Source organism: Diplotaxodon limnothrissa, linkage group LG14 (genome assembly GCF_057381915.1).
Source record: "Diplotaxodon limnothrissa isolate DT_005_m linkage group LG14, D_limnothrissa_male_GT1.1, whole genome shotgun sequence".
In the NCBI taxonomy this organism is placed as follows: Eukaryota; Metazoa; Chordata; class Actinopteri; order Cichliformes; family Cichlidae; genus Diplotaxodon; species Diplotaxodon limnothrissa.
Window position 1 is genome coordinate 35,854,227 of NC_140609.1, and position 19,808 is coordinate 35,874,034.

Below are 19,808 nucleotides of genomic sequence, written 5' to 3' on the forward strand. Positions count from 1 at the left end.
AAGATAATGCAGCACTTGATCCTTTTATTGATGTCACACAGATACATACAGGTCATTTCCTAAAAAAGGGAAATGTACTATTAACATTCTATTACATGTATGTGATTATTATAGATGTAATTCATATTTCAGAGTAGTAATTGTAAATTACTTCGTGTAATCAAGATGAGAGACCACGGCTATAAAAGCGAAGGTGGATTTGGGAAGCCTGTTGCAGCCATGTCCTGTCCGTATACGCGAGCCACCCATTGCGGAAGGTGCAAGATTGATAAGGAGAGTCCTCAGAATTCAGCGTATATTGCGGGATAGACAGGATCCTTTAGCTCAGCGCGACAGTGTGCTCATTGAGAGATATCGATATTCCCGTGAGGGTATTATTTACATAACCAACTTGTTGACGAGGGGGTGCAGGACCACCACCTGTCTTTTTTTTCCTCTGCCCTTTTCTTGGTTGCTGTTATGAACAAACTAACAGAGTATTACAGGCCAGTATTACCTTGCCAAGAGACGAAAAGCAATCTAAGAGATAAATATTACCATTTTGTAGAATACTCCTGTATTCCACTTTTACTTGTTCCCATGTTCTTGTGGGTCCTGTTGTGGCTCTAATGTGAAAGGGGATATAATATAACATATTATAATATAATATAATGCCATATGATATTGGACAATATAGTGTCATATGATAGATCTACCCTACCGCCTACTGGTGTTGGCCAGAGGGGCCGATGGCGCGATATGGCAGCCTGGCTACAACCGTAGCTGCCTCCACCAGTGTGTGAATGTGGGAGTGAATGAATAGTGGTATCGTAAAGCGCTTTGGGTGCCTTGGAAAGCGCTATATGAACCCAATCCATTATTATTAGTATTATTATTAAATTACCTACGAGTTTGATTTGTCAGCAACTTTCTGCCAGCCCTCTCTCCTTGCTTCTGCAGCCTTTGCAGTTTTCTCTTGCGTTTTAATTAAACTCTGAAACTCCTGAAATCCCTCACTCATGAGTTCTTGCTCTGCTGCCGGAAAATACCGAGCGCGCCCCTTCGACATTTTCGCCGACCAATCAGCGGGTTGCCGATCAATGTTTCTACTATCGATGCGTAGCCCCTTTTACGACACCCAGTGATGTCACATTACTGCGTCCAGCTGTACTAATCGTCAACAGCAGGTGTGTTCGGGGAACCGGATTAGCGAGCTCACGGTTAGCGCGATGGTTTGGTCTTGGATGTGTCATTTGATCTTGGATGTAGTAAGCGACGTACGAAGAACAGGCCCCAGGACTCCATCATAGTCTTCTACTCTATTTCTAGCTTAACATTTTTGTGTTTTCTTCAAAATCTGCCTTTTAAAAAATTCAAATAAGCTGCCCTATATACATTTCTATTTTTAAAGAGTGAATGCATTTCTTTTGAGGTTGGGCCCTTTTTAGTTTCTGATGTAATATTGCTTTTTTTGCCCCCTGTTGACAGGTACTTCCCGTTTGTAACCTACTGAGTTGGTGTAACCTGGAATACAGCATATTGTCCAGTCCCCATGAAAGATGACTCATATCTAGAATGGCACAAGTCGCAGCTTTGCTTACTTACCTCAAGTCAATTACGCGTATTCAGACATTCAGTGTTATGGTTCTTTTCTTCTCTTTAATTTTAATCGTTTTCTACATGACTGTCCAGGTGGAGACCACCCACAGTTTACGGAGTGTAAGAACACAATTTCCCCAACAGAAGGGCATTACCAGGCATGTTCATTTACACAATGTTTCAGCTGGCTTCAGACAGACCATTCCTAAAAGCAGAGCTTACTGGAACCGTTTACTGTACTCAGCCCTGATGAATCTGGACAAGGGAGGAAACCCATTCAATCAAAACTCTAACTGGTCTAACTGCAGGCTGACAAATCAAGAGTTTCTGCAAATCAACGTGCATGACTTCAGCTCCTACCCTGTCCAATTTCGGGATTTTCTGGAGGGGATGAACTGCAGGACTGCCCCAATTCTGATTGATCAGCCCAACAAATGTGGTTTCAGTAAAAGGAAGACGGAGAGCCACACCTTGTTGCTTTTTGCCATCAAGTCATCTCCCAGAAACTTTGAGCAGAGGCAGGCAGTGCGAGAGACGTGGGGCCGAGAGATGACGTATCCAAATGGACTCAAAGTGCGTATGGTGTTCCTTCTGGGGAGCTCCCCACCACAAGATCCTGACCTGACCCCACTGCTGTCATTTGAAGCAAAATTCTATGGGGATATCCTGCAGTGGGACTTCCATGAAACATTTCTAAACCTGACGCTCAAAATGAACATGTTGCTCGACTGGACATTGAAAAGCTGTCCTCATGTCTCCTTTGTCTTTAGTGGGGATGATGATGTATTTGTCAACACCCCAGCACTGGTCAGGTACATCGAGTCTCTCGAGGCTTCTAAAGTATCTAGTTTGTATGCTGGTCATGTTATAAGTGCTGGAAGTCCCCTCAGGGACTCAAATAGCAAATACTACATCCCTATGAGCTTCTACGATGGCCCATACCCTCCTTATGCTGGTGGAGGTGGCTATCTTATCTCTGGATCTTTGCTAGAATCCCTCTATTCACTTTTACACATCATTCCTTTCTTCCCCATTGATGATGCCTATGTTGGGATGTGTTTCATGGCTTTAGGGATTTCCCCTGCGGCACACTCAGGATTTCAGACATTTGATATCAGAGCAGAAGATCGTGAGGATCTCTGTGCATATAAAAACCTTATTCTGGTTCACCAGAGGTCCCCACAGGAGTTAAAAAAGTTGTGGAAGGGGATTAACAGCTCCCTGTTGGCTTGTTGAACGGGACTGGTTATGAAGATGGCAAATAGTGACTGCACTTGCATATTAAAGATTTGTTTCTCCACTAATGTACTATTCATGGTTTTGCAGAGTTGATTTTCTATAGACCATCTTGCCAGCAAAAAAAGAAATGTATTGTGAACAAAATTAAGTTGCCGTAAAGCAGCTTGATTTTGTTACCAGACTGGGTGTCATCATGGAAAGGCATTTGATTGCCCATTCAGGCATTAAATCACATGTAGGTCAAACCGGCCATACAACTGAAATGAAATAAAAACAAGAATGAATGTTCCTCAGTTTATTTTCCACGAAACACCAATCACGAGCTAGGTAAGTGTACAGTTCTGGGATTTCGAACAGTGTGTAACATCACCACAGCATACCATCACATCTAAAATTTGAGTGTGTATACTAAGAAGCATTTTAATAGTTCTTTGAAATACGTTAAAGCGGTCACTTCAGTGACACACAATAAAACCTGTTAGACGTCACTGAACAGGAGTGTAAGAAGAGAAGAAACACAAAGTCAAGTTCCATTTTTTTTGCCCGCTGTTGTGTTTATATTGTGAGTAATGCATTCACACTGCAGCAGGTGATTCTAGTGTACTTGCAGAACATTACAGAACCTGGAATTAATGTGAAATAAAGGTGTGAATTTAAATTTGAGAAGCTTTACTACCAATAGTAAATCTTATTAACTTAAGGCACCAAACCCAGACACATGAAGAGCTTGGAGTTTTGTTTTGCAACCACAATCTTTCTCCCCGCTGTCATGCAGAAAGAAATGACAAGTATCAAAACTACCTTTTATGAATACAGCTAAAACTGTGCAACAGTCTATTTATCAACCAAACTTCAACTTGTTTTGCCCCGTAGCAAAAAAGTTATTTTTCATACAAGTCTAGTGGGTAGTTCTCTTTGTACTGCTGCACATGTCTCCACAGGGACTCTCTCTGCTTGTTCAGGCTGGGTATCATCTCCTGGTACACGTCTGTGAACAACAGTTCAGGATTGGGTTTGAGCCGCCTTTCAGCCCTCTCAAACGCCTCCATCACCGTCTTGCGCGATTGTTTTCGCCAGCTCCTCTCGTCATCTTCACTCCACCATCCGCGGGCTGTCATGTAATGTCTCAGCCTGGAAATGGGATGGTCCTGTTTGTCCCAATAGTTCACTTCATCCACTGAACGGTACGCCGAGCTGTCATCGCTGGTGCTGTGGTGGCCAATTCTGAAGAATCAACAAAATACATTTTTCTTAACATGACTTTTCATACTTTCGCTGTTTCAGGATGAGTACATCTGTGGTGTACAGCACTCTTCAATTACAACCCAAAAATCCATCCATCCATTCGCTTATCCTTTTCAGGGTTGCGGGGGGCGCTGGAGCCTATCCCAGCTGTCATAGGGCGAGAGGTGGGGTACACCCTGGACAGGTCGCCAGTCTGTCGCAGGGCTAACACACAGGGACAGACAACCATTCGCACTCACATTCACTCGCACATTCACACCTAATGGCAATTTGGATTTTCCAATTAACCTATCCCCACAAGCTGCATGTCTTTGGACGGTGGGAGGAAGCCGGAGTACCCGGAGGGAACCCACGCAGACACGGGGAGAACATGCAAACTCCACACAGAAAGACCCCGGCCTGATGTTGGAATTGAACTCAGGACCTTCTTGCTGTGCGGCAACAGTGCTAACCACCGTGCCACCGTGCTGCCCGACAACCCAAAAATGTACTTTTAAAATTCTACACCAAATCACAATTTCCATTATAGCAACATAAAATATTAAGCGTTTCTAACTATAAACCTTTAATAATATTTAGATGATCAAATATATTTTCACTTTACTGCCAATATCTAATGAGCCTTTTATGGCTTAGGGGGTAAAACCCTTGCATTCTGGTAAAGGTGCATATCGATAATCTTAAAACAACAGCGAAATTAAAAAATGATCACAGCTAAAAGAAAGCCACCTGGCTTTTGTAAAGTGCCATATTTACTTGATGAACTGCACAGTTCAGTCCTCATTAGCAGCTGGCTTTAGTTTACACAAAGAAAATTGACTATTTTAACTACATAATCACATTTTTGTTAGATGGCTTCAAACTTCTGACACGGCTGTCAGTCTACAAGGTTAAAGTTGGTTTTGTAGTCCAGCAGAGTTTTGCTGCCTGTCCAGCTATATTACATGAAGGCAGCGTACAAACTGGTCTCTTAAGTATGTCTGTGGGCCACTCTGGCTCGTGCTGTTGTTGGTCTGTCCGCCAAAAGTGAGTGGCAGCTCTCTGAACAAAACATCTTGTTGATTCCCGAGGTATGAGGAGAATGGTCAGAGCACATGAACCTGTTCAAACTGAAGTAGATGAGCTTCAGCACCAAAGACTACACTGGGAGCCAAGAACAGGAAACCGTTTATTTTCCAGATGGGAGTATCGGAATTTGAGATGAACATGGAAACCTCCATCCATCCTGCTTTATGTGAACGTTTCAGGCTGGTGATGGTGTTTTCGTGGTGTGGGGGAAATTTTCACTTAGTATTAACTGAGGATTGAATTTTATTGCTTCCAGCAGGATCATTTGTTATGTCGCAAAGGTCAAATAACCTCAAACAGTTTTTTTTAAACATGACAATGAGTTCACTGTACTCAAACATCCCTCCACAATCACCAGATCTCAGTCCAACAGCACACCGTTGGCATGTGGTGAAAAAGAAAATTCAAATCATGGAGGTGCAGCAGACAAATCTGCAGAAACTGCATGATGCCATCATGTCAATATGGAACAAAATCTCCAACCCATTACTAGGCAAGGTGTACCTAACCATGTGTGTGTGTACGTGTCACCTCCTGCTCAGCTCCTGCTCAAGGAACTACATCCGCCCTGTAGAAACTGGGTTAGGGTTGCTAGTGTGAGCTTGCCACACAGCAACAGCCTTTGGCAGAAGGACAGGATCTAGCAGGGAAGCCACTTTGTAGTGGTGTTGATGCTGTTTTAACTTTAGCCAGTTTTCATGGTTCAGTGAGGGCAACCAACTCAGCAGTGTGCAAGGCTTACATAAAGAAGGCAGAATAACCAGATTTAAAAACTCCATACTGTGTGAAAACTGCATAGCTCACTGGATTCTGACCAGTGGCTGGATGTCGAGATGGTGAACAATCTACAATAATAACAAAATCAGGTTTAAAGGTAATAGGTGTCTCAGAGAGAACTGCATGAGGGGAACATGCTTCATTTAGCACAGAAACACAATTATGCTTCTTCCCTTCTCCAGCAGCAGGCAACATTGTGGACTTCTGTTCTGAATGAACTGAAGTTTTAAATTAAACAAAAAAAGCTTGCTCAGTTTCCCATGCACAATAGTGTGCAAAGTGGTGTTTCCAAAACAACATAGTTGGGGATAAATGTGAGAGACTAGAAGCACATTCCTAGAAAAGACACTTGCTTCTTTGTTACAGGTTTTGCTATTTTATGAATCATTTCAACACAATTGGGTGAAAGGGAGTTGCCCTTAGCTGTGATCACATGACCAAAAAAGTTGATCTGTTGCTTAAGTCTACAAAGACAGGCTTTGTGTCTCATCTGTAACATCACAATGTCAACATCACATTGTTTTTTTATTTGAGCTGCAGATTAAATTCTCAAAATACAACAAGTGAGTTGAAGTGATTTGTCACTCATCAGTTGCAGTGATTCTGAACTCAAATCATTGTAAAAGGTGGAAGCCTCACAGTAGCCGAGACACAGGCAAGTGTGTGTGTGTAACCTTTCCCCTTAAGATTAAGGTAAATGAATACTGCGTCCCAGATAAAAGAATCAGAGAAAACCAGCAAACATCAGGAAGCAGATGAGGAAAGATGGTGTAAGGATTTGGAACATTGGAAGCCGGACTGATCGTGGAACGATCAATCCTGCTTCCCTCAAAGACCCAAAAATGGGGGTAATAGTAGGGCGAAAAGGCAATTTAATGGCTATTGTTGTTGGTGAGGCCTATAATCACATTTTGGGGTAATCAATGAGGTCTATATCATATTTACCTTGAGCCTGCAGTGTCTTAAAGACTTCTTGAAGGGCTGGAATAGCTGCAGCTTCCTCCTGTGATAGAACTAAAGGTGCTATTATTGATAGCGCTACCAACTGAACAGTTCTTTTTGTGTGCACAACAAGAGAGAAAATCCAGTTTGCTGCTCCCTGCATTTAGCACCAGCAGCCAGCAGCCACAGTAGGGTTAAATTCTCTGCAGGTAACATTGTCTTGCTTGAGTCCTTTGGGTGCGGCAAATGAATCATGACTTTTAAATTTGTGGCACTAACCAAAGTCTAAAAACCAGAATGGGCTGTTCAGTAGCCACTGCCACCAGTACCCTGATGTCACTACACAGTGATCATATGAAAGGTTGTCAAACCGGTCCGCTGACGCTAAATAAGTTTGGTCAGTTTCTACTCCCTTTTATTGTCACCAGTATGTGCAGTGCTTCAATGCTTTTTGCTTTTGACAGTGGGTTTACTCCATCCTATAATGACGTCCAGACCAGATGTCAACACGGAGAAACAAACCTATTTTTATCTGAAATGTATACAAAAATAAGTTGTTTTTGAGGGAGTTTAATTTGCCTTTGCAAATGGATCAAATAAATGATATAATAAACAAATTAATAAATAATAAAGATTTGAAGAACAATACTACAGTATGGATGCTTTATCAGCATCCATACCGATGAGACAAGATAAGATAAACCTTTATTGTCATTGCACAGTCATACATAGTACAATAGTACAATGAGATTGTAAAACTGTCCTATGTCAGCACTACATATAACACAACACGACACCATATGATACATCACAACGCAACACAAACAACACAACACAGTATATTAACTTAGTAAAAAGAAGAAGAAGAAGAAGAAGAAGAAGAGTATGTGTATTGCACACTGTTATTATTGCACATTCATTATTATCGCACCTTGTTATAAATATAAATATTATTATTGTTATTGTTTTAAACATTGTTACCTCCCCCCCAAAAAAGTGCAGGGAGGTAGCCAGTCAAGTCAAGTCAAAGTTTATTTATATAGCACATTTAAAAGACTACTGTACATCAAAGTGCTTTACAATAAAACCGCATTGCGGGCAGAACAAAGAAATAATAGTACAATTATACTTAAAATTGCATTTATGTGGTGTAGTGCAGGCCGAATGAAAGTCAAACTAATTTGTTTCAAAAGCTAAGTTAAAAACAAAAGTACAAGTCAAGAGCAGTAAAAATTAAGAAAAACACTACAGAATAGGAAAAGATAAAATACAATAACATACTATACAAAATAGAAGAATTTGACACCATTTCTCAGTTGGCCCAGTGGCTCACCACCATGCTTCTCTGTATCAAGAAAACCATACAGAGGATGAGGAGAGTGACCTTCGCCAAATTGCCTATCCTGCTTATAAGCTGTTAAGGTTCAAAATTGAGGAGGGAGAGTACAAACCACCCATGGTCCAGAGGATCTTGGTCCAACAATGATTTTAATGAACACACGTGTGGGAAGACACTCTGTACGCAGACAGCCAGTAGTCCTCGACTTAATCAAAGCATGAACAGATATTTTATAGCATCAGGGTTTGATTTACTGACGTCCCTTCATGCGTCACAGATACATTTTATACATAGATTTATACAAGATGATCTTCTATTTTCATGGCTGGTACTTTCCGTTCTTGTCTTGTTCCTCTTTCTTGCCGAGACAACAAGGAACGGTTCCTCTTTTACCGAGACACTTTTGCAGTTACAACCAGACATGAGTAATCTCTCCTCTAAATAAATTTAACTCTATATGTGTGTGTGTCACGACCTCACATGCTCTTTGTGTCACCTCTTCACCTACTGTCTGTGTCTCGTCCTCAAATACTCTTTCTCAATTCACCTGTTGCACTTCTGACCTTTTACCAGACCAGAAGCTCACTGAGACTATGTGTATGTCTTCTACTAAATAAATGTTTTAACCAAGAACCTCTACTAAAACCTTAATATAAAATGACCTGATATAAGTGTTTTGTAAGCATGTATTGCGATTCCTTCTATGGCTCCAAGTCACTTGCACAATAGATTGTCCGAACATCGCGCCGAACAAAGCTTCCGACCCCCAATTAATTGACCGAGCTCCAACTCTTTAATAAGCACAGATATGCATTGTGTATGAAATAGTTATAACTGCACCTGGAATACAAAGTTAATTTAATACCTGTATGCATAAAACCTTAAAGCCTTCTTAAAGCTATCTGTTACATTGTTAAAGCCTCGTCTTAACCTGCGGCTCAAAATAACTTCCTGCTTTCACTTCTGCATACAACTTCCTGTCAGCCTGCAACTCAGTCTTTCTGAAAGAGACACTGTTTAACCCCTGAATGCAATATAAACTCCAGATTATATTATTAATGCAATGGTAATGATGACAATTATTTAACAATAGCAGTAAAATAATTTCCCTGCTCCACACTCCCTCTCTCGACCTCTGGAACACCAGAGGTCGCAATACATTGTGTCCTCGCTCAGACCCTCTCTAGCCGTCCTCTGGCTCAACCAGCTCCCATTCGAGAACACTCCATGTGTAAGCTTAGGTTTTCTCGGTCCCTCTCTGCAGGCCTCGAGATCTCCAGGATCCTCGCCCCTCCTGTGGACGCCGAGATCGATCTTCTGCAAAGGAAACAAAACACCTTTTCTTGCATCTCCCTAACTTATCCTTTTTGGGACTCTTTAATCAAAAGCATGATCCTAATTATGCTCTTAACTTATTGACTTGTATTTATGTATATTCTTCAACGTTCCTCATCCCTTTAAAACTCTTTAAGCCCTGCTTTCACGTCCGGTTGCTCGCTCTATTTTTCCCTTATCTGATCATCAACATCCTGTGCACAAATTGTCGCTGCTGCAAGTTCCTCTACTCTAAAAGATCCAAAAGAAAACAACCATTCTAATCAATTAAGTTTAAGCATATAAGCAATTACTCCTGTATACATTTCATCATAGCTAAATGCTGCCTTGAAACAACTCCTATGTGTTAACTTCATTTTAACCTCACATTTCCTATGTTATAACCCGTTTTTGGTATAGCCTTTTTATTTCATTTGCTCCCTTTAATGTAACAATACCTTCTAATTCTAGTTTATCAGACTTCACCAAAATATATGCCTTCCTTCTTCTTTGGTCCTTCTTTAAGTTCAGTTAAAAGCTAAATGAATTTGAGGCCTTTTGCCTGGAATCAATACTGTCATGTGTGTTTCTTAACTCTGTGTCTGTAAGCGTGTGCAATCCTTCAATAACTTCAATAACTCATCTCAAAAATGCAATATGTATAAAAATCATTTCTATTTATAAGCTCTCCCCTTTATCCTAAAAATACCTTCTATGTATTTATGAGCTCTCGTCTCTCTTTGTGTTTATTCCATGTTTCCCCCAGCCTGTTATGTGTGTGTTCTCCCCGTGCTCTCTCCCCTCCTGTCTTTAACCTTAACTTAAAAATAACAGTTTCAGTTTTACCATATCCAAATGATCAAAAACCCAAAAGGTCCTGAAATGATCCTAAATTATTAAACAATTAAATTATTAAACCCTAAACCCCCCTTTATCTTGATACATTTCATGTGTCAAGATACTATACAAAACTTAAAAATGCTCAGTTTCCCCACTCATGATCCAATCTATGTCATAAAAATAAACTTAAAACAGAACAGTTATCAGTCATGTGTTTCTTCAATTAATGATAACTGAGTTACATCAAAAAATATTTCCCCTTTAGCATTTGGCATTCTCCCAACAATATACTATAATCCCATAATCTAACCCCAGTCAACAAATTTTCTCTGGTAAAAACAAATTGTTTGTCCACATTTATTCATCCTCACTCACATGCAGTCACACATTCACTCACATGCAGTCACACCATGTATTTGCTGATAGTGGAGCTTCCCGCACGATCAGATACTCCACCCTCAGCAAAATGAGCTCAGTCATTTTTTATTTTCCATAGGAAAATATTTCTTTATGCTTTTGGACTGGATTGACTCGCATAAAATCCTTTTTACAGGGACTTACGACCTGAATTGTCCCCAGGTAGCTTTCTCCTCAGCCAATTGAAATCTGGAAAGCCCCCTTATATTTGCTCCTCCCGATAATTTTCAGCGCCGTTATTCACTGTTGCAGGCCTGCTTAAAACAGAAATGAAAAAATAGAGCTGATTGTTAGCTCATAAAAACAAAACAAAATCACCTGACAGGTTTTCTTTAAGTGCACTGTTACAAAATAATGGGCCCAATTTTTTAGACATGTCCATGTTTCCTAAAACTCCCTCTATTAAAAACAAAAACACCAACCCAAACCTAACTGACAAAATCAACCCATCACCACAACAACCTCAACAACCTTAAACACACAAAAGTTTTGCCACCACATAATTTCACCTCCTCAATACACCGAAAGTCTCATTAAAACCACACAATTTGCAAACAAAAAATCACCCCCTTATGCTCTTAAATTCAGCATAAGACCCCTTACGACATCATATAATCACTAAACTATAAACTATTTCCTACCCAAATCTATACTTCTCTTGTCTGCCATGCTTCCTCTTCTGAAAGTCACTTCCTCAGTCACACACACACAGGAAGTTCCTTCGTCACCACTCACTCCAACTAATTTGCATACTGAGTCATCTCTCAGTGAGTTGCTGTAACAACAGAAACATATGTTTAAACATTCCCAACTCATTAAATCATTTTATTTCTTTCTACAGTGATCACTGGTTTTGATCACTCAGTACGAGAGAGCACTCCTAAGTCACTCTTTTAAAACTACTTTAATCACTTTTTGTTTACATAACTCACTCCCTTTTTCATATGGCTTCTTCTATTCCTCAATTACAAACTCAAATGCATTTTATTAAACATTCACACCATTGTATCATTCATACAAAATAGCAAGCTGTTCTTCATTGCATATGTTTGTGTTCTTAGCCAGGTTTAATCTGTATCTATGCATTAATCTCCATGAGCTTGTCTTGTCTTCATAAGGTTAATGCATTTTCTGCTTGTGTATGTGAATTTGCATATGTTGCTTTTGCAGTGTGTCAGACTCCTGCACAATTCTCCACTTAAGCCGTCAGTTTCTTTCCCAAATTTGCTAACCCAAATTTTAAGTTCCCACCTTATTCCTGCTCCTCAGCCAGAAGCTAGGGCCCACTTGTCAGGTTTATGGAGACATGGCGCTGTGAACAATTCAACCAGAAACTTGCCTTGGCATGTCCAGTCAAGTTAACCTACAGGTTTCTTCCGACCGCTGCACGTGGAAAATTGATCCAGATCTGTTTCGCCCCTATAGAAACACAACTGAGACATTTTCATTATTTTCATATGTACTTAAACTACCCGTTTCCCTTTCTCTGGTCAGAAATCCCAACTTATGTCATGTATATACGTGTAAGCAGGTCTTCATTGCTTTTCCTATGTATTTTGTTAATGTTCAGTGAGTGTAAGCTGCTTTCTTCATTGCCTCTGTATGTTATAGTCAGGTTTAATTCATGCATCTTTTCTCTGATTTCTTAATTCAAAACTATCTCACTTCTGATTCTTTCCAGAAATAATTTCACATGTAACACTTTGTGTATGTGTGTTTTCTATTCTTGTTTACCTCTTTGTTTGTGACGGTGGACATCTCTAAACCATCATGAGTTCAGGCTTTCATTTCAATCCAATTACACCCTGTATTCTCACAGTCGAACTCGTCCGGCTTCACCTCTCACTGGTCACTGTCCTCTTCTCTCAGTGTCCTTTTGTTGTCTTGAATTCCAGCAAACACAGTCTGTTTCTTCTCTGTTTCTCTTCAGTATTTTCCTTTTGGATCAAGTCCCAGCCTGGCAAAATACCACATTCAGTGCCTTTAAACAGTCATGTCACACTGTTCTTACCAGCCTTCTGTCCACCGTGCATGTTTCATCACGTGGTTTCTTCTTTTCTGTTGATCCTCTCAGTCATCTCTTTCAAGATTACTCCAAGCATGGCAAATCTGACAATCAGTGTCCAGTGCTTTACCACCGTTCATTATCCCACTGTTCAACTGCCCAGCCTGTAATTTACAGTACATGTTTCCACCTCGTGGTTCCTTACATGCTGCTGCTGGTGTCGTCAGTGTGGTTTCCGTTGCACTGTCTTTTGCCTGCTATTAATTCTTCTCAAGTCCACGATGTTCTGTCGGTCTTCATCAGGAGATTAACTGTCCTTTGAGCCTCTTCTCAGGATGGGGACAAGTGCGAGGTCAAGCTGTAAAATTTTTAAGCCAAAATCTGGCCTGTTTTCTCCCAATCATGCTACTCTAGTGGTTTTGGCGCCGTACTCAAAATTCCAGGTTGAGAGAAGTCCACCTTTATTTATCTGTAATCTGTGTTGACACACTAAAACATACAATTAATATCCTTTTCATTTCTTTTTTCAAAACCTCCATTCGCTTTATCTGCCTAGAGTTTAACTCATCTGTTTCTCTCTCTGGGTGCTCACTCGTCACCTTATATGGGCATGCAAACTTCCTGTCACCCACACCATTTCCTGTTACACACACAGCACGCAGCTGCTCTGCTGTTTCTCCAGGCTAATCAAACTTATTTTGTATTTACAATCTACAAACCCTCTGTAATTCTACTAACTTTTGATCTAAAATGTAGCCTCATTCACACAATGATTTCATAATCCTCTCACACACACACCTTTTAAATAAACTAAACTCTTATAACATCACTCATGCATCTCTTAAATTAAAAACACTTTCAAACTTTAAAACATCCTACTTTACATCACCAAAGAAATACCTCTCACACCTTTATTCATCATTCAAAACCTTCTAGTCACCGCATTCACACAAGAAATTGAAAAAATAAAACACACCAGCAACTATTGCTGGAGAGAAGTTACTACTGAAAGTAATATGTTAATCTTAAGTATACACAGTGCACTCAATATATTTATATATCTACATCCAACTTCAGTCAATTACTATACATCCCCTACGGCAACTCAAAACTTTATTTATAGTCCTCTAATAAACATAAATGGCATTTTAAACACACACTCAACAATGTTTGCAGCAGTATTTGTAAAACCAACGGTGGCTTAAACAGTTCACTGCTTACTCATTTGCATTTTCACACTCACACACACCGTCTAAAAATAGCAGCAGGCAGTCAGAGCATTACTGACTCGACACACAGAGATCTCTCACACCAAATTTTCTTATTCTATATTACAACGACGTCTTATATTTACAACCACTGTCAGATCTGTCAGCTTTAGCGCCTACACAATTTAGACAAATTTAAAATAACCGCCCAGCGGATAAACTCCCTGAGTTTTTTGCGACCAATTAACCAGTATTAAGACTTTAACTGTTTCTGGCCTCATCTCTAAAGTCCCTAACACAATTTAAAAGCGTCAACCAACCCAAACTTTGCCTGAAGCTCTATTTTTTGGCGTTTCCCAGCCAAGGCTTACCCTGAAGTTTTAAGTTAAAGTTACACGCCCGAAGTCCAACTTCTGCTGACCAAAAAAGCGCAGGTACCGTTCCAAACGGTAAGGAGACTCTAACTCCTAGCTTAATTCCAGGATGCCCTGTACCCCACAGTTAAGCCAAACTGAACTAACCCTGTTCGCCGACAGGTCAATGTCGCGCGTCCACGACAAGGAGGGAGCATAACCTCCGGGCTCTGCGCTTCCTAGAACCCCCACGGTTCCGTTCTAAGATAATTTATAATACTTTGAAACAACAGTAAAACACCCAACAAAGTGTAAGACTGAAGCAGGTCCAACCTTATAACCAAATTTGGACTCTAACCAACACAATAACCAATTCCCTACCAAACTACTTGAGACTCTAACTCAATTTCTTTGGGACTTCAACCCAATATTTAAACTTTTCCTGGCAGACTCAAACTGCTTTAGCAGACTTCACTGCTTTCATTTCTTCTTTCTTCTTAGCAGACCTCTAACTGCTTCAACTCATGAGATTTTTCATCAAAATCAAAACAGACATCCACCAGTAACTTCAGTGAGTAGACTTAAATTTTATCATGTCCAATTTGGCACACTTTGGAAATAATTCAACAGGTAGTGCCTTACCTTTTGGATAAGCCGGCTTATGCCCACTCACTTCGACCACTGGAATTCATGTCTGCCCGTCAGACCACCTCAGAGACCACCAAATTTCTCCATCTAAACCTCCAATCCTCCCTCCTCAACCACCGGACGAAGCCCCCAAATGTTAAGGTTCAAAATTGAGGAAGGAGAGTACACACCACCCATGGTCCAGAGGATCTTGGTCCAACAATGATTTTAATGAACACACGTGTGGGAAGACACTCTGTACGCAGACAGCCAGTAGTCCTCGACTTAATCAAAGCATGAACAGATATTTTATAGCATCAGGGTTTGATTTACTGACGCCCCTTCATGCGTCACAGATACATTTTATACATAGATTTATACAAGATGATCTTCTATTTTCATGGCTGGTACTTTCCGTTCTTGTCTTGTTCCTCTTTCTTGCCGAGACAACAAGGAACGGTTCCTCTTTTACCGAGACACTTTTGCAGTTACAACCAGACATGAGTAATCTCTCCTCTAAATAAATTTAACTCTATATGTGTGTGTGTCACGACCTCACATGCTCTTTGTGTCACCTCTTCACCTACTGTCTGTGTCTCGTCCTCAAATACTCTTTCTCAATTCACCTGTTGCACTTCTGACCTTTTACCAGACCAGAAGCTCACTGAGACTATGTGTATGTCTTCTACTAAATAAATGTTTTAACCAAGAACCTCTACTAAAACCTTAATATAAAATGACCTGATATAAGTGTTTTGTAAGCATGTATTGCGATTCCTTCTATGGCTCCAAGTCACTTGCACAATAGATTGTCCGAACATCGCGCCGAACAAAGCTTCCGACCCCCAATTAATTGACCGAGCTCCAACTCTTTAATAAGCACAGATATGCATTGTGTATGAAATAGTTATAACTGCACCTGGAATACAAAGTTAATTTAATACCTGTATGCATAAAACCTTAAAGCCTTCTTAAAGCTATCTGTTACATTGTTAAAGCCTCGTCTTAACCTGCGGCTCAAAATAACTTCCTGCTTTCACTTCTGCATACAACTTCCTGTCAGCCTGCAACTCAGTCTTTCTGAAAGAGACACTGTTTAACCCCTGAATGCAATATAAACTCCAGATTATATTATTAATGCAATGGTAATGATGACAATTATTTAACAATAGCAGTAAAATAATTTCCCTGCTCCACAAAGCCCTAAACAAATAACTTGCATTCTTCTTTTTTGCCTTGACCTCTCACTTCCATACTAGCAGCCTTCATAATTGTTTGACCATTACCCTTTGTATTCACAGATACCATTTCTTTCCTGCAGTATTCTCTCAAATTCTATCCGCTGAACACTACCTTTCTGAGTGCAGGCTTCACACAGTATGTAAGTTGTATATTATTATGAATCAGGTATTGGCCCAGAAATAGTTCAGTTATTCATAATTGTGCTGCAATACCAATACCAACCAAAACCAAAATGCCAATATTGATAAAGGCTCAAATTTGCTTTAGTGATTTTGAATGCATATGTGTACTGTTTTGACAAAGGAGAGCGCCTCTAATTAAATAGTGGTTGATCTCAGCTGCAGAGGCCAAGAGTGTCTGTCTGAGGTTTTTCCAATGAATATATACCCCCTCTGACTTATGATGCAAATTTCTCAGGATTTGGACTTGATTTGATGAAGATTTATAAAGCATGCTTTTATAAACACAAGTAATTAATTTGCTAATTGTTTTCATATCCATTAACAGCAAGTTTAACAAAATTTCCATAAAAGAAGGTGATGGATGTCCTTCAACTTTGTGAGCATTTGCATGGTTTCCATCCGTGTAGGAGTGTAAGAGTGTATGTTTTTTTTTCTTCTTAATGTTTGAGTTGTGTTTTTCTGTCTTAGGCTCAGGCTGAAAAGGAAAAACAAAACAACAACAAAAACAAACAAACAGTTTTTAACGCCTGCAGAGATGCAATATATTAAAGAAAAAAAAGAGCTCTAGTGATCTGAACAATGTGCTCATGTATCCAGATGATTTTGTCAGTGAACAATTGGTCTTAAATTATTTGTGATGTTTCCGGTCAAACGTTTGAACATACCTGTCTCGTGGGCGTGGTTTCAACATGTGGGAAGGGAACACTTGATCTCATACAGTCCTGCACCTGCATTAAGTGGGATTTCTCCCTCGCCTGCTGAACAGAAACAGGATTGTAAAGCTAAATGATCAGGTTTTGCGCTCCTGCGGATCTGTTTGCGGTACCTGAGGACACTTGGAAACTAATTTGATTTTTTCCTCTTGCTTTACAGTAATCCGATCAGTAAGTATTTTCCGCAACTCATTTATCATTGGTTTCACTTTTGTTTTTAAGGGGTTGTCTTCCGCTTAGGTGTAAAGTTTGCGCAGTTATATAACAATTGAACCAAATCATGCATAAATTAAAATTAAAAATGTCAAACGTTCAAAGTTAGTCTTGTGCTTACGAAACAAAGGCTCTCGCGTGAAAGAAAAAGAGAGGAAGTCCTTTAAGGCATTTTTAATTGTTAGGTTTCTCCTCTCCTCAGCCATCGAGACGTTTCTCCTTTATATCTCTGCTCGCCTCTAATTAAAAACCGGCGAGCAAACATGTTCGCAGGTGCATTTTTTTAGCAGATTCGGCTACAAGCTACTTTTTTCCATCTTTGTCAGTTGGATATCCTTAGAAATATGTTTTAACAGTACACACTTGCACTGATATTATACGTGGATTGGAGAGGTGTTTTATTCAGCATTAAGAGTTCATTGTATTACAGAAACTGCATTAGATTACTAATGATCTTATGGCCCCACCCTCTAGCCTATCATACTTTTTGAAGTTAGGCCTATGGAAAAACAAACAAACATGGAGGTGACTGTTTTTGTGAATCTGTGCTGTATAAGTAACAAATTTTTAACTTAGTAAAACTACATCATGATGCTGTGATCTTTAATAGGTAATAATTTGCTGACAGAAGTGTAATTAGTAATTATGTCACTGAGGCTAACGATCCTGTTGTGTCACCTCAGCATTTAAAATATGTTATCAAGATTAGACCTGGGGCCTGTTCTTCGTACCTCGCTAAGTAAGTTAGCTGGATTAGATTGTTGACGATTTTGCGTGATCCTGGATCGTTCGGTTCCCCGAAGCTCATCCGGGACTTGCTGTCATAGCAACAGAGCCGTAAGCGTAAACCTGCCGAGCAGGTTTACTTTATGTAAACCTGCTCGGCAGGTATGTCCGCTTCATTTATACGAAAGCAACAGCGATATTCCACCACTGTTTCACCATAAATAAATAACATCAATGTAACTAAAGACAATGCAGCACTTGATCCTTTTATTGATGTCACACAGATACATACAGGTCATTTCCTAAAAAAGGGAAATGTACTATTAACATTCTATTACATGTATGTGATTATTACAGATGTAATTCATATTTCAGAGTAGTAATTGTAAATTACTTCGTGTAATCAAGATGAGAGACCACGGCTATAAAAGCGAAGGTGGATTTGGGAAGCCTGTCGCAGCCATGTCCTGTCCGTATACGCGAGCCACCCATTGCGGAAGGTGCAAGATTGATAAGGAGAGTCCTCAGAATTCAGCGTATATTGCGGGACAGACAGGATCCTTTAGCTCAGCGCGACAGTGTGCTCATTGAGAGATATCGATATTCCCGTGAGGGTATTATTTACATAACCAACTTGTTGACGAGGGGGTGCAGGACCACCACCTGTCTTTTTTTCCTCTGCCCTTTTCTTGGTTGCTGTTATGAACAAACTAACAGAGTATTACAGGCCAGTATTACCTTGCCAAGAGACGAAAAGCAATCTAAGAGATAAATATTACCATTCTGTAGAATACTCCTGTATTCCACTTTTACTTGTTCCCTGTTGTGGCTCTAATGTGAAAGGGGATATAATATAACATATTATAATATAATATAATGCCATATGATATTGGACAATATAGTGTCATATGATAGATCTACCCTACCGCCTACTGGTGTTGGCCAGAGGGGCCGATGGCGCGATATGGCAGCCTGGCTACAACCGTAGCTGCCTCCACCAGTGTGTGAATGTGGGAATGAATGAATAGTGGTATCGTAAAGCGCTTTGGGTGCCTTGGAAAGCGCTATATGAACCCAATCCATTATTATTAGTATTATTATTAAATTACCTACGAGTTTGATTTGTCAGCAACTTTCTGGCAGCCCTCTCTCCTTGCTTCTGCAGCCTTTGCAGTTTTCTCTTGCGTTTTAATTAAACTCTGAAACTCCTGAAATCCCTCACTCAAGAGTTCTTGCTCTGCTGCCGGAAAATACCGAGCGCGCCCCTTCGACATTTTCGCCGACCAATCAGCGGGTTGCCGATCAATGTTTCTACTATCGATGCGTAGCCCCTTTTACGACACCCAGTGATGTCACATTACTGCGTCCAGCTGTACTAATCGTCAACAGCAGGCGTGTTCGGGGAACCGGATTAGCGAGCTCACGGTTAGCGCGATGGTTTGGTCTTGGATGTGTCATTTGATCTTGGATGTAGTAAGCGACGTACGAAGAACAGGCCCCAGGACTCCATCATAGTCTTCTACTCTATTTCTAGCTTAACATTTTTGTGTTTTCTTCAAAATCTGCCTTTTAAAAAATTCAAATAAGCTGCCCTATATACATTTCTATTTTTAAAGAGTGAATGCATTTCTTTTGAGGTTGGGCCCTTTTTAGTTTCTGATGTAATATTGCTTTTTTTGCCCCCTGTTGACAGGTACTTCCCGTTTGTAACCTACTGAGTTGGTGTAACCTGGAATACAGCATATTGTCCAGTCCCCATGAAAGATGACTCATATCTAGA

At 40.2% G+C, this 19,808-nt stretch overlaps 1 protein-coding gene across 1 annotated transcript; it reads left to right on the forward strand.

Annotated features, from left to right (window-relative positions):
• Positions 1-1,554: 1,554 nt before the first annotated feature.
• On the forward strand, positions 1,555-2,814 carry b3gnt2l (UDP-GlcNAc:betaGal beta-1,3-N-acetylglucosaminyltransferase 2, like). The gene has a single exon (XM_085371062.1). The coding sequence runs from the start codon at positions 1,555-1,557 to the stop codon at positions 2,812-2,814; it is 1,260 nt and encodes a 419-aa protein (XP_085227188.1).
• The last annotated feature ends 16,994 nt before the right edge of the window (positions 2,815-19,808 follow it).